Source organism: Oryctolagus cuniculus, chromosome 19 (genome assembly GCF_964237555.1).
Source record: "Oryctolagus cuniculus chromosome 19, mOryCun1.1, whole genome shotgun sequence".
NCBI classification, from domain to species: Eukaryota; Metazoa; Chordata; class Mammalia; order Lagomorpha; family Leporidae; genus Oryctolagus; species Oryctolagus cuniculus.
Window position 1 is genome coordinate 25,486,403 of NC_091450.1, and position 27,982 is coordinate 25,514,384.

Sequence of the window (27,982 nt, forward strand, 5' to 3'; positions counted from 1 at the left end):
ATCAGTCCACTTCAGCAACAGCATTCAACAAGCCACTTCCCCAGGGCCCCACCCTGGGATGCCTGCACTAAACAGCCCGAAAGGAGCAATGTGGGTCCCCCCCACTGTGGTTTCAGTTCTGCTCCAATCAGTTAGCACCCAGGTTCCTGAAAGTCATCTTTCCAAGAAACTTATCTTCTAAGTAACCAGCCTGAAATGACTTCCTCCACTTTTCAATGTGTCCCCTGGACAAAAACAGTTCGGAGGCTTTGCTTTGTCAGAACTCCTACAGAGAACCTTCTAGGGAAAAAGTACATCTTTCATTGCCCAACACACAGTCAAGGTGATGAACGCTACTGAGTATACTGAGTGTGATGAGTGTGTGCTAATTATAATGCTAGCATTTTCTAGAGATTCTTTTATTTAAAAAGATCTATTTGAAAGGCAGAATTACAGAGAGAGGGAAAGACAGCAAGATCTTCCATCTGCTGGTTCACTCCCCAAATGACTCTAACAGCCAGAGCTGGGCCAGGCTGAAGCCAGGAACCAGGAGTTTCTTCTGAATCTCCCACGTGGGTGCGAGGGCCCAAGCACTGGGGCCCTCTTGCACTGCTTTCCCATGCTCGTTAGCAGGGAGCTGAATCGGAAGTGGAGCAGCTGGGACTTCAATTAGTGCCCATACCGGATGTTGGTGTTGCAGGCGGTGGCTTTATCTACTACACCACATTGTCGGCCCCAAGATTTTCTCTCTTAATCTACAGGATGGTCCACAAGTGCTATCAGCCCCTCTTTACGGATGAGGAGGAATGGCTTAGAGAGATGAACTAATTCACACAACCCCAGAGCTGGGGTTCAAACTCAGGCTTTTATGGATCCAAGAACTCAGTTCCTACACATTTAACACTCCCAAAAGTTGGCGCTGTGGGGTAGCAAGTTAAGCCGCCACCTGTAATGCCAGCATCCCACATAGACGCCAGTTCAAGACTCGGTTGCTCTACTTCTGATCCACCTCCTTGCTAATGCACCTGGGAAGGCAGCAGAGGATGGCCCACATGCTTGCGCTCCTGCACCCACATGGAGACCCAGAGGAAGCTCCTGGCTCCTGGCGTTGGCCTGGCCCAGCCCTAGTCATTACTGCCATTTGGGGAGTGAATGAGCAGATGGAAGATCTCTCTATCTCTGACTCTCCCTCTCTCTTTCTTTCTGTAACTTTGCCTTTCAAATAAATAAATCTTAAAAAAAAAAAACATATAATATTCCTCCAGGTCTCCCACGTGGGTGCAGGGCCCAAGGACTTGGGCCATCTTCCACTGCTTTCCCAGGCCATAGCAGAGAGCTGGATCGGAAGTGGAGCAGCCAGGACTTGAACTGGCGCCCATATTGGATGCCAGCACTGCAAGTGGCAGCTTTACCCACTATACCCCAGTGCCGGTCCCAAGAATTCAAACTTTCTTGCGTCTTCCTTAAGGTATTTATTATTTTTTAAAAGATTTATTTATTCATTGTAAAAGCAGAGAAGCAGAAAGGTCTTCCATCCATGGGTTCACTCCCCAAATGCCCACAACACCAGGGCTGGGTCAGGCCCGAACCAGGAGCCAGGGTGGCAGCTAGCCAGCCTCTCGGTCCATCATCTGCTGCCTCCCAGGAGCATCGGCAGGAGGCTGGGTCTAAAGTAGAGGTGGGATCTGATTTCAGGGCACTCCAATATGAGCACTGGGTGACCCAAGCAGTGGCTTAATCCTCTGAAACACAATGCCTGCTCTTTACCTTTTATTTTGAAAAAATGTTAAGCTTCCAAGAAACTTTAAAGAATAATACAATGAAAACACATATGCCCTTCACATTGATTGATCAATTGCTAATACAAGGGCACTTAAAAAGTTTGTGGAGAGGTTTGTGCTGTGGCATAGCAAGTTAAGCCACTGCCTATGATGCCAACATCCCACATGGGTGCTAGTTCATGTCCCTGCTGCACCACTTCCGATCTGGCTCCCTACTCATGGCCTGGGAGAAGCAACAGAAGATGGCCCAAGTGCTTGAGCCCCTGCCAACCTGGCTCCTGGCTTTCACCTGGTCCAGCCCCAGCCATTGCAGCCATCTGAGGAGTGTACCAGTGGATGGAAGACCTCTCTGTCTCTGTAATTCTGATTTTCAAATAAATAAATAAATCTTTTTTTAAAAGCTTGTGGAAAATGGACTTAAATGATGAGTTTATGTTCACCCGCTAGCAGGGAACATGAGCTGGGTTTAGATCGTTGTGAGACAGGTTAGTTTTGCCCTACTGATGATGTGTTGTTGCCATGGTAATCCTGCTCGGTACAGAGGAACCACAGGTTCAGACATCTGGTGTATGTGCTTGGGGTGAAGCTACCATCTGTGGGATCATGAATGAACGCCTCTAAGTCAGATTCCCGCCCAGGCAGAGTGACACAGCAGCACCAAAGGAGCCTTGGCTGGCCTCAGATAGCCAGCCCCCATCGTCCCTGTCAGCGGCTAGTTATCAGGAATGGGGTCCGGTGTGGACAGCCCTTCGTCCTGGGAAAGGGGGCCACTCTCCTGCCCATCACGCGACCTATTTTCGTGGAGAACCTGGTGCTAAACCATTTGAGGACGACCTGCTTCTGCGCTGGCGTTTCATCTGTAGCAGAACAGCTCCCTTGCTGCAACCTAGTGAAAGTCAGCCCTCGACACAGGGTTTCTAACAAGTTGAAAAAAAAATGTTAAAAACATTAAGAAAAGATGAGTTTACTATGGTGCCAAAAATAATGAAATCCACGTGTAGCTTTTTCATAATCTGCATTTCCCATTAAGGTTTTGAAGACCCTTTGCATTCAGCAACATCTGCTTCCTCTCTCATTGTACCCACAACTCACACTCTTCTTCATTTTAAAGATTTATTTATTTATTTGAAAGGCAGAGTTAGAGAGGGAGTCAGAGAGAGAGGTCTTCCATCCACCCTTCTTTTCTAAGTCCTTCCAAAGAGGTAGGCGTCTGCTTACCCTTGAACATACTGGCCCCAACTTCCTAAGAACAAGGACATACTCCCACTGAAACATAATGCCACTAAAATTCCCAAGAACTGTCATATGGATCTCAATTACATTATTCAATTACAATGCATATGCAAATTCCCTGCATTTCCACAGAAATGCCCTTTAAAGCTACTAACGTTCTCAATCCAAGATCCAATCCAGGTAGACAGTCGTGGTTCTCTCCATTCTGATAATCTAAGAACCCCTATTTTGTCTTCCTAGACTTTACATTTTTGAAAGCCTGGGTTAGCTGTCTTCTAGAATGTTCCACATTCTGGACTTTTCATTGCCTTTGTGATTTATGCTATTTTTTCATTTTTGCTTGGATGAGGCACACGACAATGACTGAACCATCAGCAAAATAGGCCAACATAGAGAATTTTCCAGAACTGACAGGACCGTAAAAACCATCATTGACCTTGTAAGAAAAACAAATCAATGAGCTCACATTTTCATGAACTTAGAATCAAAACACGTAACTTGCTTGGGCAGCTTCATAATACTTTTGGCTGGAAACGGATCTCCAGGCAATCAGGTGAAGACGGCCAGGGACTTCCACTCTGCCTAAAAGCTCTCGCCTGCAAGGGAGCCGGAACGAAGCATGCAGATGCTAGGAACTAGGGTGGGATGAAGGCATCCTTTAGGTCTCTTGTGACGTTCACGTTCATGTTCATTGTCATCAGCAAATGAAGGACACAAAGAGGGGGGACCGGGCCTGGATATCAAATGCGGATCAAGAACTTGGAGTCTGGTTGCTGCATGTGCTTCCATGGGCCTTGTAGTGCCGCACAACGTCCTTGTTCTGAGAACAAGTGGTTTAGGGCGGACGGGGCAGCCTGAGCACAGGCCCGAGGCGGGAGCAGGCCTGGTGTGTCTAAGGAACAGCACAGAGGCTGGGGCGGGGGAGGTGGTGTCAGACGAGGTGCATCCTGTGGGTCACTGTAAATGGCTCCATATTTTATTCGGGCATTCTGAGCAAAGGGACCTAATCTGACTTAGATCTAAAAGGAGCCCTGCTGTGTTGAGAGTAAACTGTAGGGGAAAGGGCAAATGCAAGCCACTGGATAAGAAGCTACAGTAAAGCCCTGGTGAAAGATGGTGGCAGATGACATCACCTACTAGGGGTGGGGCTCAGAGAGATCATCAGACCTGGGTATGTGTGGAGGGGAGGACTAGAGGTGCTGACCAAGTGGAGCCAAGGAATTGCAAGTGGGCTTCGAGTCAAAGAGGGAAGACGATGAGCCCAGTGTTTTGCCACCAGGTTGGGGCAACTTCCAACTGAGATGGCGAGGCTGTGTGAGTCAAGGCTGTGTTCAGGGCAAACCTGAGAGGCTGAGCTGGATACACAGGCCTGGGTTCAGTGGAGGCTCATGGCTGGAGACAGGGGGTGCTGTAGGGATGGGCACCGCTCCTCACCCCATGCAAGGAGGTTGCCAACTACTGCTGTGGGGACACATGCCCCACATGGCCAGATCTTTTAATATCCAAAGTGACAGCCAGCTAGGTTTCTACAGTAAAATATCCCGATTTTAAAATGTTGGTAAACACACACAAAATTTGCTTGAAACACCCTATGGGCCACTAGACTACACCTGTGGGCGTGTCGGCCTGAGGAAGGCAGTTTTCCACCTCGATGTCCCCCTTACAATTATTCTGCTCTTGTTTTATCAGTAAGAACACTGAGGCTCAGAGAGGTAAACTGATTTGTACAAGGTTGCACAGCCAGACAGAAACAGAGCTGAGGTTCATCTGACATTTTTCTGAGACCCAAGGCTACTTCCTCTATATGCTTGCCTAGCTCTTCTGAAGAGGCAAGTCCCGGGCTAGAAATAGCCCCAGGAGAACAGAGGGGAGGCCCACAGCAGCCGCCATTGCCAGGAGGTGAGCACGCTGGCACGGTATACAGTTGTCGATCGTCTTCAAAGGTGCAGTGGCTTGGGCCCCAGGGACCCAACAGGATGGGCCTCCATGCGATGAAGAGCCCTGTACCCAGATCAGAGCGGCACTCAAGGACAGTGTGCTGGGAGAAATCGGTGTGTGCAAACCGCGTGTGGACACCACTGGGTGGACAGCGCTTCTGTAGCTCCTTGCTGTAACACTGCCCTGGTCCATCAATCTACTCTTTACAGAGCCCAGAGAGGGCCTTTTGAGACACAAATCTGATCATGTCAGCCAGCCGAAAACGCCTTCCCTGTTTTTGGGATAAACCCTGAATCCTTCATCCACCCACGGGGCCTGCACGGCCCACTGCCCGGCCTTAGCTAGGCATCCTCTTCAGCATCGCTGGCCCTACCTGCAAGCGTTTTGGAGCTCTCGCTAGCCCCAGCACCTTTGGTACTGCTGTGCCCCTTCCTGGCACCCACACCCAATCAGGCCTCAGAGGGGTCACTGCCCCTCACCTGCTCTCGCAGTACCTGGGGCGGCAGCCACCCAACTTGGATCTGCATGGCATTGTGATCACGTGACACAAGGCTGATGGCTCGCCCAGGCTTGGCACTCTACCTAGCTCGTGGGGCCTGTCCTCCCACGCCAGACGGTGAGCTCTAGAAGGCAGGCTGGTTTTTGTTCTGTAATTGGTCTGTGCTTGCATTTCTTTAAACACACACCCCTATGAGAGCTCGGTATGTGGGTACATGGTTGCCGCTGCCTGTGACACTAGCACCTCATGTGCACTGGTTCGGGTCCCGGCTGCTCCACTTCCAATCCAGCTCCCAGCTAATTGCCTGGGAAAAGCCGTGGAAGGCGACCCAAATGCCTGGGGCCCTCACACACATGGGAGACCTGCATGGAGTTCCAGGCTTCTGGTTTCAGCCTGCCCCAGCCCTCTCTCTCTCTCTCTCTCTTTCTCTCTGTAATTCTGCCTTTCAAATAAACAAGTAAGTCTTTAAAAAAAGAAAGAAAAAGGCAGGCAGACAGGCAGGCAGGCCAGCCGACCCTCACGGTGAAAGGCTGCCTCCCTACCGCCTGCCCTGGTATTACCAATGTCCTTCATTTTCTAAAATGGCAGTCCATAAACACTTTCTTTCCCAAACAAATCGCGGCCTGGTTAAAAGAAGAAAGTAAACGCAGCAACCCTAGGCCCAGCAGCTCTGTCCTGCTTCACTGCAGCTGGGCCAGGGAACCCTGAGGTGCGGGAACTGCTCTGCGCTCTACAATGGGGCTCTCCAGGCCCCACGAGCTAGGAAGAGTGCCAGGCCCAGGTGAGCCAGCAGCCTTGGAGCGCCCAAGATTTGCAGACCTCCCTCCGGAGGCTCGGGCCCCTCTCTCAGCCCACAGGAAGCACGCCACGAACAGGCTGCCGGGGGTGGGGGGTGTCTCTGGAGGAAAAGCCGGCAACCAGGCTACACCACGCCGAGGTGGAAGACGCAGCGATGGTGGAAATGTTGTGTGGGACATCTCAGTGTATGGCACGTTGATGTACAGGCTACTGAACCCCACAGTGGTGAAATCTATGAAGTGACATGGACAACTGTTTCTGAGGGCCAACACTAGGAAGCTCTGACTGCCCCGAGCACCTGGGAAGCTCCCGCACAGCACCCCTTGCCCAGGGGCCCAGCTCCTCAGACCTGGCCCTTCTGAGCCCAAGACTGCCATCCTTAACCCTGCCCCCTGCACAAAAGCTAAGAGTCAACCTACACCTCTCACACTGCCATCGAGGGTCAGCTGCAAAACAGTCCCCCGCCTGTCCCGCCTCCCTGTGCCCATTGGTGCTGACCCTCAGCCCAACCTCCACCCTGGCCTCTCTGCAACTGTACCAGGAACGGTTCTACACATACACTTCACATGCACTCGCTCGCTGACTCCTCCCGACACCTCCGGTCTCAGATGACGAAATGGAGGCACCAGGAGCCCTAGGCTCTAAGATGACATGGCTGCCAAGTGGCAAGGGCACAGCCTGGCTCCCAAGCCCTCTAGCCCTTCAGCACAGTGCAAAAGCCTCTGCTGTAGCCATCAGCCTGGGCAGGGCCGGGTCCAGAAGCGTCCTTGAAGGACAGAAGGCCCTGGGGAGAATCCTGGAATTGAGATCTGCCCATCCCAGCCGCCATGCCTCCTTGCTCATTTGCAGCCACAGCGGCCTCCAACAGGATTCTGGGACACGCCACGCTCTCTCGCTTTAGCTGCACCTTTGCTGTCCTCACTTGTGGATCTGCCCCCAGGCCCTCCCAGTCCCTCCCTCCCCAGCCTCTGAGGCCTCCTCCCGGTGATCCTCTGGCACGGGCCGGCCCTGGTTTCTCACTCTGCTGAGCCCCCTCCATCTGTGAGCAGGCATGCTCTCACTTCCTTCACTGCTCCGTTCCCTCCCTCCTGTTCCAGCCCCCCAAGACTGGAGGACATGCCACGCCTGGCGGTGGCTCACTGTCGCATCCCAGTTCCCAGCACGGTGTCTGACACAGAACAGATGCTCCAGAAATAGCTGAAGGAACGAGTGGACTTTCACTGCAGAAGGGCGCAGCACATGCTCTGAACGTCACGTGCCCGTGTGACACGGGCTGGAAGGGCACCTGGACATGCATGGTTACCCAGAGTCTCTTCAGGAAGTCAGGACGATGACTTCTCCTCCACCAGGATCACTTGCTATTGGGGAACTGGTAGGAATCCTCTCAGAAGGCCCTCTGGCCGGTCCCAGGCAGGAATCCGTGCCCTCTCCTCAACGCCTGCTTGTCCTCTGAGTAATCCTGTCCAGGCGCGCTGCCATGAATGAGTCCCACGGCCTGGGTCAGCTCAGCACCCTCCCTCTGGCCAACGCAGCCAGGGCTGTCCTTCCTACTTCAACACACAGTGCCATCACGCAAGGGATGAAGTGGTTTGAGTCCCTCCGGAAATGCTCCTGAAGACATTACTCATGCTGAAAACGCCATCCCCTTGGAGCCTGGCAGTACAAGTTGTATCTCGCTCATTCAACAGATGCAGCAGGGACAAACTCCTGCTCTCACTCCCCAGGCACCTATCATGCACCAAGCCTGTGCTGTGTGCTTTACACCCACTATCTCATTTGAACTTCTCAAAAGCCTTTCTTGGAAGGTCTTTTAAAGTCATTTTAAAGTGAAAGCCATTGAGCCTGGGTGTGTGTCTGTGTGTGTGTGTCACAAATCAGATTACTCCAGTTACAGCCAGGGCTGCAAAATCATGTCAGCGGGCCATGTTGACAGCACAGGGGAACACACAGGCTTCAGCTGGAGGGGCTGCCCAAAGCAGCAGCTGGGACTTGGGAAGTTCTCCATAGGCAAACGGTGGCACCCAATTCAATTAAGAAGAGGAACGCAACGTCCTTATCTGCTAGAGAGAAGTGGTTGTCAGTGCAACACTGTGATGTCTCCCATCTGCTTTATACACTGGGTAGGTGGGTGGGCGGGCATTTTAAAGACAGACGGTGGGGCTGCAGCTGGGGAAACATGGAGACTCACGATGCCATTCTCTTTACGAATCTATCGTTTCCGACATTCCCCTTCCCTCCCTTCCCCTGTCTGCTCTGCCCTTCCTTCCTCCTCCCTTCCGCCTCCCTTCAGCACAGTCTGCTGGGCTGCAGGTTCATGACCTTTGCCCCGTGCTGCTTCCCCTGGAGCAAAAAACAGAATGGCCTCTGCTTGAACAGGGTCACCACATCTTTGCTGCTCCTTGTCAGAAGCCACCATTGTGCCAGGCCTGCCACCCCTGGCCCAGAGGGGTGTGCTCTCTTACCACACAGGGTGACACTCCCGTCACCTCCTCCTGCTGTGTGGAGCCCATTCCTTTAAGCTTATCAGACCATATCAAGCTAGATAAAGCTGACCAATCCCAAGCATTTTTCCCTGAGTCAGCTGTCTCCAGCACATGGGAGAGACATAAACATGCCCAGCTTCGGTCATTTAGCAGCTAGGAATGCCTTCACCTGCCCTTCACCCATGGTGCTTCTATTTTTTGTATTCATAGAAGGCATTTTGTGAAATGCAAAGTATGGAGATTTCTCCCCTAATAGTAGGCTGGACACCCCAGCATTTATTACTTCTCTCTCTCTAACACACAAACACACGCACACAACCAACAACACAGACAACCAACAACACATGCACATCTTATTCTGGTGCTATGTGCTTTTAAAATCCACAATCCCTAGTCTTTTCTGCTCTCTTTAGCAAAAGGCATAATTTGCAATCAGTCTGGGTAAAGACAGACAGCCATTACTTTCTTAATGGCCAACTACCCAAAAAGGCTCAGTTAAGTGATCTCAACTAGCAATCTAATCAATTAAAATTGATAAGTGAAATACTTTTAACCTTTCTTTCAGCAGGCCACTCCTGGGGGGAGGAGAAGGAATGTGAGTTCCCAGCATAAAATTTAATTCCCTTTCACGGCGCAAACATTCCTGCTGCCTGATGGAGTGGCTCCTTTAAGGCAAGCTGTTTCCCTTTCTCGTCCTGAATCAAATCAGACAAAGACTGGTTTGTGATTCTCTCCAGCCAATGCAATCAATTTTCATCCTTACAGAAAGCCCTGTGGCCATTTCTCGAGGGTGGAAGGGCCGAGGGAGATGGGCATGGCGTGGACAGGGGAAATAGCTTCTTTGTTCTTCCAAGGAACGGAGCTAGGGAACAGCAAGGAGGCCAGAAACAGAGCCAGCCAGCAGAGCCCCACTCCTGCCCCTGCCTCACCGAGCTCCTGGGGGTGGGGGGGGTGGGGGTGTGCTCTGCTCAGCAGGAGCCTCAGCTCACCAACTCGAGCCTGTAACTGACACGGTGCTGAGCACAGCATGTGCGAGGCACCGTCCTTGGTCACCTTACGCGGTTCTTCTTACATGTTCCGTACCACGCATGCTGTATTTCACCCACTCCTCAAACCAGCCCTATCACCTAAGGCAGGCGAGGAACGGGAGGTTGTGGCGGCGTCCGGGATCTGCTCGGGGCACACGGAGCAGGGCAGGGATGTCTGGCTGAAACGCCACCACTCAGGGCTCTACGGCACGACTGCGAGCCACGATACTGACCAGTTCTGTCACATCTCAATGATTACACGTGAATGCTCGGCGGGTTTTACTCTGTGGAAATGACACCTCAATAGAGTTGATCTGGAGGAACACTGATCCTACACGGAGTGGCCGCCTGCCGTTTCTGCCTGCCCCGCCTCAGGCATCCCTCCTCTGTGACTTCCCTCTGAGCGCCTGCTCCTTCCTCACTCTTAGACAATGGTTTCCAAAGGGACTGGCCTTACCACAGCTCCACAGCTGCCATGGGCCTCTGGCCTAGGCAGTCAGTGGACCACGTTTCTCTGACCACTGAGCAGCACAGGGGTGGTCAGAAGTCCCAGGGTCTGCATCCCACACTGGAGTCCTCAGGTTTGAGTCCCTGCTCGGGTCCAGCTCCCTGCTAACGTACACCTTGGGAAGCAACAGGTGATGGTTCAAGTTCTTGGGTCCCTGTCACCAGCAGGAGAGACCAGGATGGATTTCCAGGCTCCTGGCTTTGACCTGGCCCAGCCCTGGCTGTGTGGATGTTTTGCGAGTGAACCAGCAGACGGAAGATCTCTGCCTGTCTCTCTGCCTTTCAAATACAATGAAAATAAACTATTTTAAATAAGCTGTAAGGAAGGAGACGCTCTGTCGGGACTGCTCAGCTGGCTCAGTGATCACCGGGCTGCTGATGGCCATGTTGCCCCCATGTGGTGCGAGGGCTCCTGCGGAAGGTGGACGTGAAGGTCGGAGCAGCAGCTTCCACACAACACTGCTCAGCACCAGGCACACCCATGCCCAAAGGTGTCAGTCGTGGTCGTTCCAGGAACAGCAGCCAGGTCTTCTTCCTTAATCCAGCCTAACTCGGGTTTTCTATCTCTTACAACCAAAGACCCCTAACTTTAGCACCATGATGCCTGAGAGAACAAAAACCCTGCTGTCCACGGAGGGCACACACAGGCCCCTGGGGACGGGAGGAACGGAGGGTTCCGGAAACACGGCCGGCTCTGTGTCCACAGACACATTTGCCTCTCAGCCTCACACTGCATAGGAGACCACTGAGGCAAGGCGTGCTGACGCAGCAGCCCCAGGCTGTCCGCTGAGCGCGTTTCTCTGGCTCCCAACGCCCTCATCCTGACCTAAGTGCAGGCGATCTGCTGTCTGCAAGCTAGCTTTCTTTAGCAGAAGAGTCCTTCTGTCGCTAGGGTCACACAGAAAACCTTGAATACGCATGACCTACTGGGCGGGGGCCGCCGCGGCCACACAGAGGGCACGGAGCCAGGGGCTGTGCCACCCTTGCTGGATCCCCCACTCTGCACAGACGTTTCAGCAACCCCCTGGTCTCCAAAGAACAGAACCTGTGAACTGGCCTCAAGGGGCCCGGAATCTGGGGCCCCTTAGGACATGCACCCTGTTAGCCAGGGCCACAGACACATGGCGGCACAGAACGCAGGCTGCGACCTGGCCCTCCCAGGCACGTGGGGGTGAGCGCCGCAGCGTCCCGGTCCCCGGGCCCTGCCACTCACTCAGATCCAGGACGTCGTCGGTTTTGATCAGGTCTTCCTCCCGAGTCAGGGGCAGCTGGGTCTCAGGCTCGCCGCGCAGCTGCAGCGACAGGCATCGCAGCATGAAGAACACCCGGATGGCCTGGGCAGACAGTGCAGAGTGAGAGGGTGAAATTGCAGCGGAGTTTCTGCAGATGCCCCTACCGGGGACTCCTAACTTAACAAGAAACACACACGTGGGACAAAGCCTGCCTCTCCCAGTACAGTGCTTCTGGAGCTTTCAGAGCAAGACAACCAGAGGGGCAGCCCATTCCCAGCGAGCTACGGGCTCGGGTTTGGGTCAGTCACCACAACTGAGCACCTGTCACCTCCCAGGACCTGGCCTCCGAGAGTCATGTGACCTTCACCATTTGCTCCCTGCCCAGCAGTCAGCCTCCCTCCACAGAGGGGCAACCTAAGAAGCTGAAGCCACCTGCCCACAGCCATGTCTCGAGGGACAGCTAGAATCGCAGGCTTCTCCAGCTACACAGTCAGGGGTGGGGAGACTCGAATCACAAGCATTTCCAGTTCCTGACTGTGAAGCTGGGGGAGGCAGAAGAAGGTGACACACACCCAAGGGGGAAGATCCAGTTAAAATCTGACCCCTGCCCTGTTCCTCCCTGGATGAGCCCCCCACCTCCTGGCCCCTTTGGCCTATGACAGCGACTGTGCCGGGTAGAGCTGCTGGCATGGCGGAGGCCGGCAGCTCCCCAAATGCCCCTTGGGCCGCCCTGGCCAGGCCTCTGGTGGCAGAGGTGTCTCCCCCAGCACCAGGATTCCTGGCCCACTGAAGAGGTTTCTGGTCAGAACCCAGTGTGGCCACCAGACATTTTCAGAGAGCAGAAAAAAAGCAGAGTCCCTCAAAGCCAGTAAAGTGTGTGCAGAGAGCAGCCTTCGGCCCCGGAACAGGCTTGCCACCGACCAGAGCCAGGAAGCAGACGGGCAGCCCAGGTCTCTCCTCGGCACAGAGCAGATGGGGACAACTGAGACGGAACACTGGAGGGAAACCAGCTTACGTCAGATGGACGAGATCTGCAAGGGATTCCCAGCTCCGCTGTGCTGGGCAAGGTCCTTAGGGAGCTTCACTGTCTTCATCTGTGAGCCGGGCATTGCAGGGCTCACTTGCAGGGCTACTAGGTTCTGAGACAATGTTGCAAGGGAAGCAGCCAGCACAGTGCCCCATTGGGGTGGCTACCCCATCACCTGAGAGGCAGCAGGCTGGGCACAGAGGAAGGTGCTGGGACAAAGCCCCCTCCCTAAGGCAAACTGCACAGAGAATTCCAGCGCACCTCTGAGAGCCGAGTCCTGGCCGAAGGGGAGGCTGCCCCTAACACAGCAGGGCGCCTTCCAAAAACAAGAAAGTAGGGCCGGCGCCGCGGCTCACTAGGCTAATCCTCCGCCTAGCGGCGCCGGCACACCGGGTTCTAGTCCCGGTCGGGGCGCCGGATTCTGTCCCGGTTGCCCCTCTTCCAGGCCAGCTCTCTGCTGTGGCCCGGGAGTGCAGTGGAGGATGGCCCAGGTGCTTGGGCCCTGCACCCCATGGGAGACCAGGAAAAGCACCTGGCTCCTGGCTCCTGCCATCGGATCAGCGCGGTGCGCCGGCCGCAGCGCGCCGGCCGCGGCGGCCATTGGAGGGTGAACCAACGGCAAAAGGAAGACCTTTCTCTCTGTCTCTCTCTCTCACTGTCCACTCTGCCTGTCAAAAAAAAAAAAAACAAAACAAAAAAAAAAAACAAAAAAAAAAAAAAAAAAAAGAAAGTACATCAGTTACTGCCAGCCTAGAGCTGCTAAGGATGCTAATTAGCCATGCTAATGTTGTGGACACAGAACACTGGGAAAGCCACCCTACTTCCTGGGCCTATTTGGAAGCGACACAGTCTTCTCTGTGAACCACACAGCACAAAAGATAAGGTTTATATTTTAATGAAGGTGGTGGTGCGGGTGCTAATGCCAACCTCGGTATTGGATTTGACTGTTCTTTTTCATTTTTTTTTTTAAGTTTTATTTATTGAAAGCTGGTAGTGGGGGGTGGGGTTGGGCAGGAAGCAGGAGGGAGAAATTTTCCATCTTCTGGTTCACTTCTGAAATGCCCTCAGCAGCCAGGGCTGTGCCAGGCCAAAGCCAGGAGCCTGGAAGGGACCCTAGCATATGAGCCATCACCTGCTGCCTCCCAGGGTACATACTGGCAAGAAGCTGTGTCAGAGCAAAGGGGGTACTTGAACCCAGGTATTCTGATACAGGATGTGGGTGCCCCAAGTGGCTGCTTAACACCTGTGTCACAATTTCCCTCTCTTTTCTTAATAGTGTTTACAAGTAGTCTTCAAAAAGATATCTGCAATCATCAGAAGAAAAAAACAAAGGTGTCCCCCCAAAAATTTTTTTAAAAAAGCCTTCTATTTATTAAGTGTCTGTTGTGTGCCAGGCCAGGAATGGTAGGCACCTGATTGCAGCGTTGAGGTCTCGTGGAAGAAGAGGTGGAGCTGTGAGGGCAGAATGAGCTCACATCTCACAGCTGCTGCTGGCTGAGCTGGGTCTGAGCTCAGTCACCTCTGAGGCCTGTGTCCCTGGACCAAATGCCAGCCCAGATGCACAAAGCGTAAGATGTGGGCTGGACACTTGAAATATTTGATAGTACAGTCTCTCAAAGGAGTCATCTTGGGGATGAAGGAAACAAAGAAAAGGGCCCATCATGGTCAGGTTCAAGCCAAGGGGATGCTACATTTCTGCGTCAGAACTCCACTCTTCTCTGGGGCCAGAGCAAAGAACTCCAGCAGGACCACAGCCAGGAAAGAGAAAATAGAAGCGTGTGTGGCTCTCTGCAGCCAGCACTCTGCAAACCTGAAGCTTTCCAACAAACATAACAGGAGTTAGGAATTTGGCTCTTAATGTAGGCCTTTTTGGTAAAACATCTGCTTTTGCTCTATAAAAGACAAATGGAAGGTATTTCCAGGAATACAAATAACAATAATAAAATAACTGAAAACATAAAATAGAATATTAAACTATAAAATAAAATCTCCCAATTCTTGCCCTGGTTCCTGCCCCAATTCCTAAGAGAGGGAAGAGTACATGAGAAGCCTGAGCCCCCAATCTAAGAAAGTGAATTCCCACAGGGCGGGGTGGGCCACTTGACTGAAAGTAGCTCCCACGGCGGGGTTGGAAAAGTCTGCCAGGCCTGTTGACCACCCCACAGCTCCAAAAAAACCGCACAAAATCCTGAGACAGTACAGGTGTTTGGTAGGTGGTTAATAATGATGTCACTTGGGATACTCGCATCCCATTTCAGAGTACCTGGGTGTGAGCCACAGCTCCACTTCTAACCCAACTTCCTCCTGGCATGTACCCTGGGAGGCAACAGTAACAATGGCTCAAGTACTGGAGTCCCTGACACCCCCATGGGAAATGCAGTCTGAGTTCTGAGCTCCTAGCTCTGGCCTGATCCATCCCTGACTGGTGTGGGCACGTGGGAAGTGAACCAGCATATGGAAGATTTCCTGTCTGTCTCTTTCTCTCTTGCAAATAAAATCAAAGTAGATGAGTACAAATTTAAAACAAACAAACCAACAACATGAGGACAAGGGCCGTACAATCCATCCTACCACCCGTCAAGGCGTAACAGCCTGCCAGGTGCTGTCTGGGGTGGTCCGGTGTCATCTCATGCAAGTCTGTTAATGACCCTGTGTGCTCCCCATTTTACAGAGGGGACCATGCCAAGGATGTCAAGCGGCCTGTCCAAGGTCACTCAGCCAGTAACTGGATTCCAAAGTCTATGTCTGCCCATGCACACTCCTTGGCTTTCAAAAGATTGAAGGCTTAAGACCTAGGGTTTCATCAAGAGCTTTTTGTTTTGTTGCTAAATAAAGATGCAAATCTGAAAGTATTTCTAAAAGGGAAAAAGAAATTACTCTCTCGGACTTTTCCAGAGAAGACCAGGAAGATGGCTCTGGAGACTACAGACTTGGAAAGGGGCAGCGGCTAAACAAAGTCAACTAGAAAGAGGAGGCGTCTCCAGTGTCCTTGCTCTGATTCGCCCGCGAGAAAACCGGCAAGTCCGCGGGCCCAGGGACGTGTCCAGTGAGCAGGGGCAGCAGGACAGCACTGGAGGTACACAGACCTTGGCTCTCTGGGGCTTAAGGAAACACACGAGTTCCCCAGGCCTGCGCTCCAGACACGGAGTACCGATGGGCCATCCGCCACGAGGGGGCCACGAGCGTGGGGCACAGGTGAGGCCTGAGCCTGGGACTGGCTCTGGAACACACACTCAGTTCCCACCCTGCTGCTTCCTCTCGCCACATTTGCAAGCTGCTCAGAGTCGGCGGCGACAGTCACCCAGGTTAGAAGCCCCGAGAGGCTGGGGAATGGCTGTGAAAGTCAGTCATTCTTAAAAGAGAGCTGAAGCAGTGGGACATGGGCACGGCCCATTGGGAAAGCAATTTGGCGATGTGCAGAGAGGCACCAAAAAAATGCTCCTACCCTTTGAACCAGAAAGTCCGCTTCTGGGAACTTAGCCTAAAGAAATAATTCAAGAGAAAGAAAACACTATATTCACCAAGCGGCTCATTACAGCTTAGTCGAGAATAATATAATACTGGAAGCAATCAAAACGTCTACTAGCAGGCAAATGTCTGAGTCAATTACAGCAGAAGTCACCAGTTGAATCTTGGTGCAGTCCTAAGAAATGAGACTTACTAAAGCCGTACCACGGCATGGGAAACGCCTTGTGCTGCAGTGGGAAGAGGGACTAGAGGGGGCGGAGTGCTGGGAGCACGATGTGAACACAGATGAGGGCAGACACGGAAAATGTCCACTACTGTTTGTCTAGGGAGACGAAATCGTGGGAAGCTTTTTCCTTTTCCTTTCAAAACTTCATGCGATATTATTGTACTTTCTTCAATGTGTAATGCACATCCAAAAAGAAAAGCAAAATATTCTATTTCCTCAAGGTCAATAGCAATAAACACAAAAATTGCTTGTGGTTTTACAGGAAACAGAATATGGGGACAAATTAGGCCTAGTGCAAACACATTTATTTCAATAATGGTTTCCAAGATTACTGTACAAAGAGGGCTGGTGCTTGCATTCAGATTTGGACATTCACCTAAAAGCTCCTCTCCCTAACTCCCTGTTTGTCCTGTAGACGCGGACCTCAGGAGGCCAGGATGCTCACAGAGCCCACGTCTTGCCCACCTGACGCGCTGCAATGCTCCACTGCTGCTTGGCCGGCACTTCCTGCGCCGTCCGCCAGGTGCTGCGCCCCTGCCTCACAGCCACTGTCCTGCCTACTTGGGGCAGCAGCTGAGAGGAAATCACGGGCAACCGGAGGCTCAGGGAGGTTGGGGAACCTGCTCAAGGTCACCCTACCAGAGTCGGTCTGCTTAGCAAGTCGGTGACCTTAACTGTTGCTCCACACGGGGAGCCCAAGTCCAGGGTTCTGCCTGAACGTTCTCATCGGACCCAGGGTCCCGGTGACCTTCATTTCCTCCCGCAAGGGCTCTCCCTGGCAGCACGGCTCAGCGGCACGCAGGCCCGTTTAGTCTTAACGTTATCTGTTCACGGTTCCAGCCCTGGGCCTTGCACAGTGCCTGCTCCTAGAAAAAGCTCACCAAACCCGTGACATGGAAGGACACACGGGGTCATTTACAAAGCACGAGAGGGGGAAGGGCTTCGGGGCAGACGCCTCCCCGGCCGCCCTCCTGCTCTCCCCTCACTGGCTCTCGCGCATCTCAGGAACCTTGCAAGTGCTGCTCCTGTCTGCGAAGGCGTCCTTGAACTCTCAGTCCAGGTCCATTACCTCGCAGCTTCCAGCACCAACGCTGCCCGCAGGGTAGTTTTTTACTGATGGCTCCTCAAGCCCTGGTCACGTCAGGCCTCCCTCCACCAGAGTCCTGCCACCGTCTGATCTCACACCTGCTATCTGTCTACTTGTTAGTGAACTTCACCTCTCAGGTGCACACAGCAGGGACATCTACCCCGTCCCTACCCCCGGTGTAGCCAAGCACTCGGCACACAGTAGGGAAGCAGCGGCTCTCTGATGAACGTGTGACTGGATATTTTAAGAGTTATGAATGATTTGCCAGTGAGGGTTGCCTGAGCTTCTCTGCTGTTTCCTGAAGGAAAACAAAGGGTGGGATTTCTGAAAATGACCAACCTCTGACAAAATTTAAAAATTCTAGTTGGTGGGGGGAAGAAAGAGAAAAAGAAGAAAAACCTTTGATTCCAAAACCTTTGATTCCAAAGAGGTAAAGCAGAATGCTCTTTGGATACAAGCAAAAAAGTTGAAACAAACCACATAAGCCTTCAATTGCTTGCTAAACCATACACTTCCTTTAGCTGAAATTCAAAGCAAACTGCTGTGTTCTGATTTCGGAAATGGCCTTGAAGAGCTAAGCGTCCGGATGATTCCAGACAGCTGCCCTGCAACAGGAACTGGACTGAGGTGAGGGGCCAAAGTCCCCTTCAGAAAGCAGCTCTTCGGTCACAGAGGAAGCTTCTGTAAAGGAGACGCCTCTGCTCTGGGGTGCCCACGGTGTTCTTGTCGCTCTGCTGCCCGGGGACCCCGGGAGTTGCGAGTTGCTTCTGTGAACTGGGCAGACAAGAGACCTCAAGGTCCCAGGAGCTGTGCATCCCATCTGGGAGGGAGGCAGGCGGCTCACCCTGGCACCTGTGACTTCGTGAGGTCTGAGTGGCAAGGGGAGAGAGAATAACCATCACGAAGCGCCCGAGAGCAGCCCGAGTGCTGGCTGCTGAGTCCTCAAGCTACCTCTGTGAACACAGGCTGCAGAGTGGACACACGGCCTCCTGTTTCTCTCATTTCTCTACTGTGGCTCTGAACCACCTGTCCCAAGCCAGCAGGATGTGATGTTAGCAAACAGCGTTCACAGGTGATGGTCAAGGCCCTACAGCCTCACCACTTCCTACTTGGCTCCAGCTGCGGCCACCTCCTTGGAGATGCTTCCACGTGCCACACCTCTGGGCCTCAGGCTACTCCTGCACTGTCTTGGCTTAAGCATCATTCTCTCTGCGTCTGTCCCACCTCCCTCCCCAGGAAGGGTTAGGGTCCTGGCCCCATGCCGCTTCGGTAAGGGTCTGGCCAAATGCCCCGCTACCACCTTTTTCTACCTCACCCTCTACTCTGATTCCTGGAGACTGTGTTTTGGACAGCCCCATGTGCAGCTCTCAGTGGGGCTGGGGGTGGGGGGTGGTGTCATGGTGCTCCAGTCTGGGCTCTGGAGGCCACACTGCCTGGCCAACTCCTGGCTGTTACTACCTGGGTGACTTAGAGCAAATCTGTTAACCTCCTCCTGCCTTACCTTCCTTGCTAAGATGAGTGATCACATGAGAAAATCCACATACAGAACTGACAGGAGTGATTCACTTTGTAACAAAGGGAGCACTCTCCTAAAAACACTAAGAAAAAGCCTGGTGAGCCATGAACCAGAAGAAGGCAGAGTATAACCCAGGGCAACCGCTCTCAGCACCCCACCCTTGGGACCTTCTGGCCCGGGGTGGGGGATACTCAGCACGGGACTCTGCAGCCTGGGTCAGCACCCCTCAGGCCAACCAAAAGTTTAGGTAAGTGTACAGCATGCAGAGGGGTTGCTGACAGGGTACACGCTTGTCAGAATCAAGGGTGTCCCTTAAAATCTGACACCCAGTAGGAACACTGCCACCCACAAACAGAACCGTATGCTGGCCGGGGGCAGCGGCACTGGTCGGGAGCTCAGGAAAGGGAGACACCAGCGGCGCGGACAGGGCGGGGCCTGTGGTGAGGTCTGTGGGTTGCATCAGGCAGCTGGGAATGTGGATCAAGACAAGACACATGGGTCCTACTTCCTCTGCACCCCTAGGAGCTGAGGCAGAACCACCCGCTGGGGGGAGGGGTGGGGGAGGCCTGCAGATCCTCGGGTGGGAGGAGCACCCACGTCATGCCTGCTTTTCCAAATCCAAAAGTGAAACACCTCTGCCACCCTCCCACACAGCCTCGCAAGGGAAGCCCCATGTGACGGAGCCCTCTAAGCTATCCACTCACTTCCACGTCTCCAGGAGAGGATTTCTAGGAAAAGGCTACGGTGCTTTCTAAGAAAGCAAGCGTGATCTTACGAGGGAGATAAAGTACCATGAACGGCCTCACCGACACCGCTTCCTAGAGCATGGCTGCAGACCAGAAGCACTGATGACGGAAGCACACGGTCAGCTGCTTCTGAGAACCGTCTGCCCCAGAACGTGGGGCTCCTGCAGGCCCCCAAGAGCCCCTTTAGTTTGTGAATGCCTAGCTTAGCTCCAAGATCTGTCAGCTCTCTCCGCGTCACGTCATCTCGGGGGTCCTGAGGTCTCTGAGCAAGGCTCTCCCACCCACCTCCTCCGTGCTGGATGCACTGTGCTTGTCCCCTCCTGGCTCCCACTGAGGGCTCAGGGGTGTGCTGTGCACAGCAAAGGCAGCACACCTGGGCCAGACACAGTGGAATCCCAACCCCTGCCTTTCAAAGGGCCACACCCTTGCGAAAGCCACATCTGGTGGCCAGTGTGGCAGGTGCTGTCAACGCGGCATGTAAGCTCCTGTTGAAGCAGGCTTTTGACTTGACCCCCAGCCAGGGAGCGGTCCTAGCTGCCCAGGAGGATGGGTCCGGTGGCACTCACCCGCCGGGTCTTCTCCACGTCGCCGCACGGCAGGCGCTTCACGAAGTCAATGCCCGTCAGCGGCGTGCCCGTCGGGGGCAGCAGGATGGAGGCATCCATCATGAGATACTCCACATTCATGGGCTTCATCTAGGAGAGACACCACAGCAAAACTCAAAGAGGGCCCCTCACTTTGGGGAGATGGGGCAGGTTACGCAGGCAAGCGAGGGACGCAGGTGAAGGCAGGAGGCAGCAGCTCCGGCTCTCCAAGGTGCACACACTTCCTTTAACTGAAGCGGCTGCTCTGGGGCTCTTGAGACGCTGGCTTTTCGACTAGAAGAAGCTCTGCTCTCTCATCCTCTCATCGCCCACACGTAGGAACGGGGCTCTCAGGGACGAGGCAGCTGCCTTGCCTGGAGGCTGTCCCTGTGAGTGTTGCCTCCCTGCAGCTTGCTCCTCTCTCTGCCCTTCCCGTGCCAACATGAGCACCACCCATGGGTAGGCTGGGCCTGGAGGGCTTCAGCAGGGACGCTTCCTGCTGTGCTGCTAGGAGCCGAGCTTCAGAGAGGAGAAAGAATGCACTTGGGTCGCTCAGTTAGCTGGTGGCAGAGCCAAGGCATGAGCCCAGGCCTGCCTTGCTCCAGGCGGCCATGCCCCCACCCCCAATCCTGGGATTTCCAGCCAGGACCCGTGTTCCCCCTTCCTTCACATCTTCCCCATGATAACAGACAGTATTTACGGAGCATCTACGGACTGCCAGGCACCTGCCTGGCTCACCTTCTGCTAGATGCCGGTGCCCATATCTCAGAGGATAACACCGAGTTCCGGGGAGCAAGGGCACTTGCCCACAGTTACAAGGCCAGACAAGAGCAGAGCTCTGCCTCCTTCCACACTACCTCCATGGAGCCTTCCTTGATGACTAAGACACAGGGTCGCATCGACTCCCCTCCTGATTCTGACCACTTAGCGCACATGTTGGCTGAACACTAACACTTTATTTAGCCAGCGTCCTAATTAAGGAATGGCATGCCACTGAAGAAAGTTGTCTATAGAAGCAAGTTTATTCTCTTTTCAAAAAGGGGGTAGCAAACAGATCATGTTCCCTTCCTGCCACATAAAGTTGAGGGAAGATGGCAAGGAAGCGGTGAGGGCCCTGCTGTCCAGAAACCTGGCAAGCAGGCCAGGGGCCAGGAAGCCACTCAGGGCATGCTGCTTGCCTTCCTCTTTAGAGGGCCAGCCCCATCCGCCGACACTGCCCTCAGCACTGCCCGCCTGCGCCACCTTCCCACCTGCCTCACCGGCTCGACACTGCATCTATTGTTTGCCATCACTTCCACGCCCTTACCCTGAATTTAAGCCTGCTGTGAGGGGAGCGGGCTGGCTGGGCCCATTAAGCCTCTTCCATTAAACCAGAGGTACTGGGCCAGTGCTGGGGTGCAGTGGGTGAAGCTGTGGCCAGCAATGCCAGCATTCCACGTGAGTACTGGTTCAAGTCCTGGCTGTTCCACTTCCAATCGAGCCCCTGGCTAATGTGCCTGGAGAAACAGCCGAAGATGGCCCGAGTACGTGGGGCCCTGCCACCATTGTGGGAGACCCAGAGAGAGTTCTGGGCTCCTGGCTTTGGCCTGGCCCAGCCCCAGCCACCGCAGCCATTTGGAGAATGAACCAACAGATGGAAGCACACACTCTCTCTCTAACTCTGCCTTTCAAATGAATAAGTAAATCTTTAAAAAAAAAAAAAAAAGCCCCTCGAGGTGCTAAGGGAAATGAGGGGAGGGCTAAAAGCCAAGCCGTGGCTTTAGCACAGCAGCCTCCTTGCAGGGTTGAGCGGAGCTCAGGGTCTATCACCACCTCATTCCGCTAGGAGGCCGAGCTGAGGACGGCCTTCAGCCAAAGGCTCAGGCTGTGTCGTCTTTGTATTACTCTAGAATGCCAGGCACTGGGCGAGACATGCCATAAACACTTGACTAAAACTAACAAAACCCAGGAAGCTTCCTAGGGTGGGAGGGGAGGAAATGAATGGTTGTAGTACAAGGACACCACACGAGACACCTCGCTGAGCGGCTCTCATCAGCCTGGGCAGCGCCGTGCTGGGGACACCGTCCTACAGATGGAAGAACCCAAAGCTCAGATGCTAAGCAGCCTGCCGAGGGTCACACAGCAACATGCACCACACGCAGACACTGCGCAGGTGGGCGCTCAGAGCCTGCCTTGTCCACACGGCCGCATGATGCGAGTCTCATGTTTCCAACTGGGCACCACACCTGGGGCACTGCTGCGGAACAGGGGAAAGCGGGGTAAGACAAGATGGCAAATAACCAGGAGATCCACCTGCCGCTAACTGCTGGGCCAGGGGCTGGGAGGCTGAGCCACTCTTCGAAGCGCTGTGGACACAACAGGAGGAGGCGCAGTCTCGTGCGTCAGCCCACGTGTGAGCAGCAGCAGGAGGCCTGGGTGCTGCTGGGCCCTCTCTGAAGGTGAATGAGGCCAATTTACACCTTTCCATGAAGCAGCCCCGGGCCGGCCCTGTGCTGAGCGAGGGCGCCGGGCACAGCGGTGCACCCAGTGACCGAGCTAGGAAGCCAGGGAGCCACTTAGCGCGAGCTGCCTTTTTCTTTTTGACACTTTAAACACTTAGGTTTATTATAAACTTCCCAAATCACTTTACGCTTTGGTGAGTAATGTCCACAAAAAGGATCATTTATCATCTATTTGTTATTTACTAAGGCAGGTGCCAAGGATGCAGACAAACACGCAACACAACAGAGGTCTGTTACTCACTGAACGCAGCACGCCTCCCTGTCCTCCCCGCAGGGAGAGCGGGCAGACCGCACGGGCACTGTGGGTGTGTGGAAGAGCTATGTGCTGGAACATTCCAGTGACGCGGCAAAGCCAGAGGCAGCCTAACACATTGGGAGGGGAAGTGCCTGGCTGGGGAGCCTGGCTCTGCTACCCACTGGCCGGACAGATCTGGGGACATCCATCAACCTGTCCGCCCGTGTCCTGACGACAGCAGCTCTTCCGTGGCTGATGTGAGAATGCTCACCATGCACAAAGTACTTTACATACCGGACAAGGAATACGCCCTCTTCCAAAGACACCCCCACGGCCAACACTATTCTGAATCAAAGTGGATCTTTCTGAACCCTGCTACTGACACAGCTGGTAGGAATCAGAAATCTGAGCAGTGCAGGGATCAACGACACCATTTTCCACGGACTTCCCTACCAATGTGCCATTTGGTCAGAAGGCCCCAGATCAGAGAGAGGGGCCCTGGGTGCAGCAGGTCGCAGGCGCGTGACCCTCACTTACTGTCATGCTCCTGTATTCATCTTCAAACATGTCCAGAAAAATTTCTTCTCCCTAAAAAGAGAGGAGGAGAGGGAAGAGAAGATTATTCATATTTTTTCCATAAACAACAAAGTATTACAAACCCCAGTTCGCGGCTTTGGGGCCATCTGTTTCTCATTAGCAAGTTCTCGTAAATCACTAGGATGTAAAACACACACGTGAACACACACACACACTCAAAGGAAAGACCAAATATCAAATGGCACCCCCAAAGCTGTTCTTTATTTTTTTAAAGCGTATCACGTTAGAGTTCTTCTCTCACAGGAAAACAAAACAAAACAAAACAAAACAAAACAAAATAACATTATTAATATTTAAATATAGAAATGGTTACTATTTCAAGTGTTTAACATCCTCTAGGTGTCGATAATGGCTGAGAAAATGGGAAATCCGGGTAAAGTTGCATGCTAAATGCGCGAGGCCCACACCTCGGAAAGGAGGAGAACTCAGCATGCTTAACACCACAGTTCTGCGCTGCTTCCGTTTGTTTCTGGGGAATACCGGGAGGGTCTTGGAGTTCCTGCAGGCCCAGGAGGTCCCCTTCAGAACGGAGGGGCAAGCAGGAGCCTGGATCTGAGACGTACACCCCAGGGACCAAATCCCAGTTTTGCTTCTTGGAGCCACTCTGCTTTGCAGCAAGCGCGAGCTGACAGCCCACGCCTGCTGGGCCGTGAGTGTTGTGTGTTAACTCACATGACGCACAGGCCACAGAGCCTTGCCACTCAGCCATGTAACTGTTCACCATTATCACACTGCTATGGACGACAGTGAGAACACGCCTGCCTCCTCTCATAAATCCTCAATCAAACCTTACACACACACACACACACACATACAGTCAGGGTGGGCAAGGAAATAGGTCCTTTTTACACTTTTCCAGCTATTTGAACCACCAATAAGCCGGCAAGTCTCACAGATAGAATAAGCCTAGAAAACACAAGAAAGCTTCTGAGGCATCCTTCTAGGGGGTAAACCCTACAGGATAAAGGCAGGAGAGGAGAATCTAGGTTGAGAAAAGGGAGCCTAAATTCAGATATAGCTCTCCTTTTGTTAACAGAAAAAGAACCACCCACTGGGAAGATGCCCAAGCCTATGTCTTCCTGATCTTGCCATGTAAAAGCTATCTACGGGGAAATAAACGCAAAGATGACCACCACAAGCGCGAGGTTTCCACTCCTCCAGCCTCAGCTGGTCGGAGCATACCCTCACCGGGTGTCCAGTGTGGCTGTGAGGGTCTGAGGGGGAATCTGGGGTTTTCTACCACAGCGTGTGGCCTCGCCTGTGCAAGGCCACTGCCGCAGGATGGGGTCATCTGAGCCTGACAGGCTGGATTTCCAGATTACAGGACCTCATTTTATCTCAACAAACACTGACCGCAAGGGAAAGTGGCTGAAAAAGATTTCTGCAAAGAAACAGCAGTCGCAGGAAAGTACCAATGAAGCCAGCACAGGTGAGCAACAAGAAAACGGCACTGCTGACCCCTCTCCCCAACCAGGAAGACACCGTGAGCCACCTCAAGAGGGGTAACACGAAGGCTGGGACATCCACGTGCCACAGCAGAGGGCCCGCGTTCAAAACCTGACTCTCCCAACTCCAGCTTGCTGCTAATGCACTCTGGAAGACAGCAGTGACGGCCATTCACGCGGGAGACCTGGGTTCAGCTCCAGGCTCCTAGCTCTGGCCTTGGCCCAGCTCCGGCTGTTGCAGGCATTTGGGAGTGAACTAGCAGATGTGACCTCTACCAAAAAAAATTAAATTAAACAAAACTGAAGATACCCATCCTTCATTTACATGTATAGGACTGGATACCACAACCCTGATTCTAGAGGACACCCACACCACTGTCCACTTGTGCTCTGCCAATTACCTTGTAAAAATGTCGCACCAGGTGAACACTTTCTTCCCTCGCACCCTGTTAAAAGAGAAGGAAGGAGTGAAGGGGGAAGTCTTACAGAGAGGAATGGTCAGTTATGAACCTAAAATCTGCGTCTACATAAAACATGCTGGACTGTATCCTTAATATATACAATGGTTCTTAGGAGAGAGGGAGGAAGGGAGACACAGGTTAAGATGAAAAGGGCAGCGGCCAGCGCCATGGCACAGCAGGTTAAAGCCCTGGCCAGAAGTGCAGGCATCCCATATGGGCACCAGTTCTAGTCCCAGCTGCTCCTCTTCCAATCTAGCTCTCTGCTATGGCCTGGGATAGCAGTAGAAGATGGCCCAAGTCCTTGGGCCCCTGCACCCACGTGGGAGATCCGGAAGAAGCTCCTGGCTTCAGATCGGCACAGCTCTGGCCGTTGCAGTCTTCTGGGGAGTGAACCAGTGGATGGAAGACCTCTCTCTCTGTCTCTGCCTCTCTCTGTAACTCTGTCTTTCAAATAAATAAAATAAATCTTTAAAAAAAAAAGAAGAAGAAAAAGGCAAAAGAATAGGCAATTCAATGTAATGACATGGAAAGCTAACAGACAGCTAACCGGGGAGAATGGGTGATAAAATAGGGCTATTATGGCTCTATTTTTACAAAACAAAAAATGTATTTGTGTGTATATGTTATGTTGTGTTTGTGCATTAAGAGTGTATTTGGGGTGGGCATTGTGGTACAGCAGGTTAAGCGGCTGCTTGAGGTGCCTGCATCCCATGTTGGAGTGGCTGAGATGGAGCCCACCTCCACTTCTGGTAATGTGCACCTTGGGAGGCAGCACATGACGGCTTGGGTACCTGGGTCCTTGCCACCCACAAGGAAAACCTGGATGGAACTTCTGGTTTCTGGTTCCTCCAGGCCCGGCCCTAACTGTTGGGGCATTTGAGTAATCATTCAGCAAATGGAAGAACTCTGTCAATCTGCCTTTCAAACAAATAAAAATAAATAAACTTAAAACCTACACAGACATAGAAGAAAGTATCAACTATAGATGTTACTTTAACCTCTGTATTTCCTATATTTTCTAAGACACAGAGGTAAAATAAGAGGAGGAGGAATGAGAACAAAAGCAATTGAAAACTTAATGAATGTGTATTTTAGCATATAAAACTATAAATCATTATATGTGTGTGTATATAAAAGTTTTATAATACAAAAGAAAAAATATTTCACTCCTGGGGACAAAGGCTGGGTCATGTAATTATTCTAGCAGAACTACTCCAATCCAGTGGCCAGGGGCACTCTGCGAGCCAGTCTGAGCAAGTGGGTGGGGCACGGCCTGGGGGGGGGGTGGTCTTGGCCCTGCTGTGGCTAGCGAGTGCTGTGGACACGGCAGATCAGGTGCTTCTGTCTGGATGCCAGCAGCTTCCCTCCCGCTTGCTCCCACCCTCCGCAGCCCGGGAAGGGAAGGGAGGAGAGGCCCTGACCTCCAGGCAGGCCAGATGCACGTCCTTGAGGATGCAGCCAGAGGCGGTCAGGACTTGCTGCTTCAGGAGCAGGCAGCTCAGCTCCAGGGTCGCCAGCCGGATCTTCCCATCTGCAGGGCACCAGGGCACCAGGGTCAGTGCAGAGCACCCGGGCAGAGCACCCGGGACACAGGGTGCTCATCTGACAGGCAGACTGGGCAAGGGCCCCAGTATCCAGCGGAGATTCAGAGGGAAGCCCTGCATGCCACGCCCCTCCAGTCAGCCACAATCCCATGTTCCCATCACAGCTACCTTCACCCAGTACCTCCCTGAAGTCCCTTTATCAGGGAGAGGCGAGCAAGAGAAGGGGAAAGTCTGGCCCCAGACGGAGGCCCTCTGTGCTTGGCTAGCATCGTTTCCTCATTTCAGCGAGGCACACTCCCACTTTACTCTGGACACCCCCGCTCCACTCTGAGTCATGTGGTTTGTGTGGAGCTGGTCTCCCCTCCCCTACCATTTGCTGCACCGCCAGGCAACGTGCCAGGTAGCACAGAGGGCGGGGCTGTAGTGGGGCCACGTGGCCCAAGTGTGATAAATCACACAGCCACCTCCCCACCAGTATTTTTGATCTTGGAGGGCATTCTACAAATAGAATTTGAGATCTCCCTTCCATCTAGACTGTCCAAACCGAAGTATCTCCCACAGAGCAAGTTTGGAGCCCCAAGAGACAAAGAGACAGCTGGAGAGGCAGGCACTTATCTTGCCAACCCAGAAAGTGGCAGAGTCCAAAGACAGTCTTGAAAACCCTGCTTGATATCCTGGATTCAGCTACGCCTGAAGCCAGACCCCAAAAGGCTCTATAAGCCAGCAACAGCTTTGCTTGTTAGACTGGCTACTTCTGTCGTATCGTTTAAGCCAGTCCGAGCTGGCGATCTGTCAGCTGCACCAAGTTCTGACTAACACAGCTCGCTATGCTACCCAACTGTGATCCAGGCATGGCGCCAGGGGCTTTTAAGGAACCTCTATAAATCTCTTGCAGTAGGTACCCTGAGGACTGTGGCAGACTCTGCTGCTCGGAATGCCAGAACCCACATCTGACATCTCTCCGGGGAGCAAGCCTAACTGTTGCCCAAAGGACAGCCGCTCCTTCCTGATGCAAGGTCCCAGTGTGCCCAGAGGGGCCAGGAAAGGAGAAGTCTCCAGGCCATGCC

The 27,982-nt window shown here is 53.1% G+C and overlaps 1 protein-coding gene across 9 annotated transcripts in view; it reads right to left on the bottom strand.

Annotated features, from left to right (window-relative positions):
• Window positions 1-27,982, bottom strand: part of CLEC16A (C-type lectin domain containing 16A) — a 210,302-nt gene that overhangs the window by 93,231 nt on the left and 89,089 nt on the right. For 6 of the 9 annotated variants that reach the window (XM_051847427.2, XM_051847426.2, XM_051847430.2 and 3 more), the window contains 6 exons: window positions 26,793-26,902; window positions 25,312-25,356; window positions 23,406-23,456; window positions 20,115-20,243; window positions 15,951-15,986; window positions 11,460-11,580 (listed from right to left, as the gene is read on the bottom strand). In XM_051847427.2, coding sequence (XP_051703387.1) covers window positions 11,460-11,580; window positions 15,951-15,986; window positions 20,115-20,243; window positions 23,406-23,456; window positions 25,312-25,356; window positions 26,793-26,902 — 492 coding nt within the window. The remainder of the gene's footprint in view (window positions 1-11,459; window positions 11,581-15,950; window positions 15,987-20,114; window positions 20,244-23,405; window positions 23,457-25,311; window positions 25,357-26,792; window positions 26,903-27,982) is intronic. The other 3 variants (XM_051847428.2, XM_051847431.2, XM_070065000.1) reach the window with 1 other exon arrangement.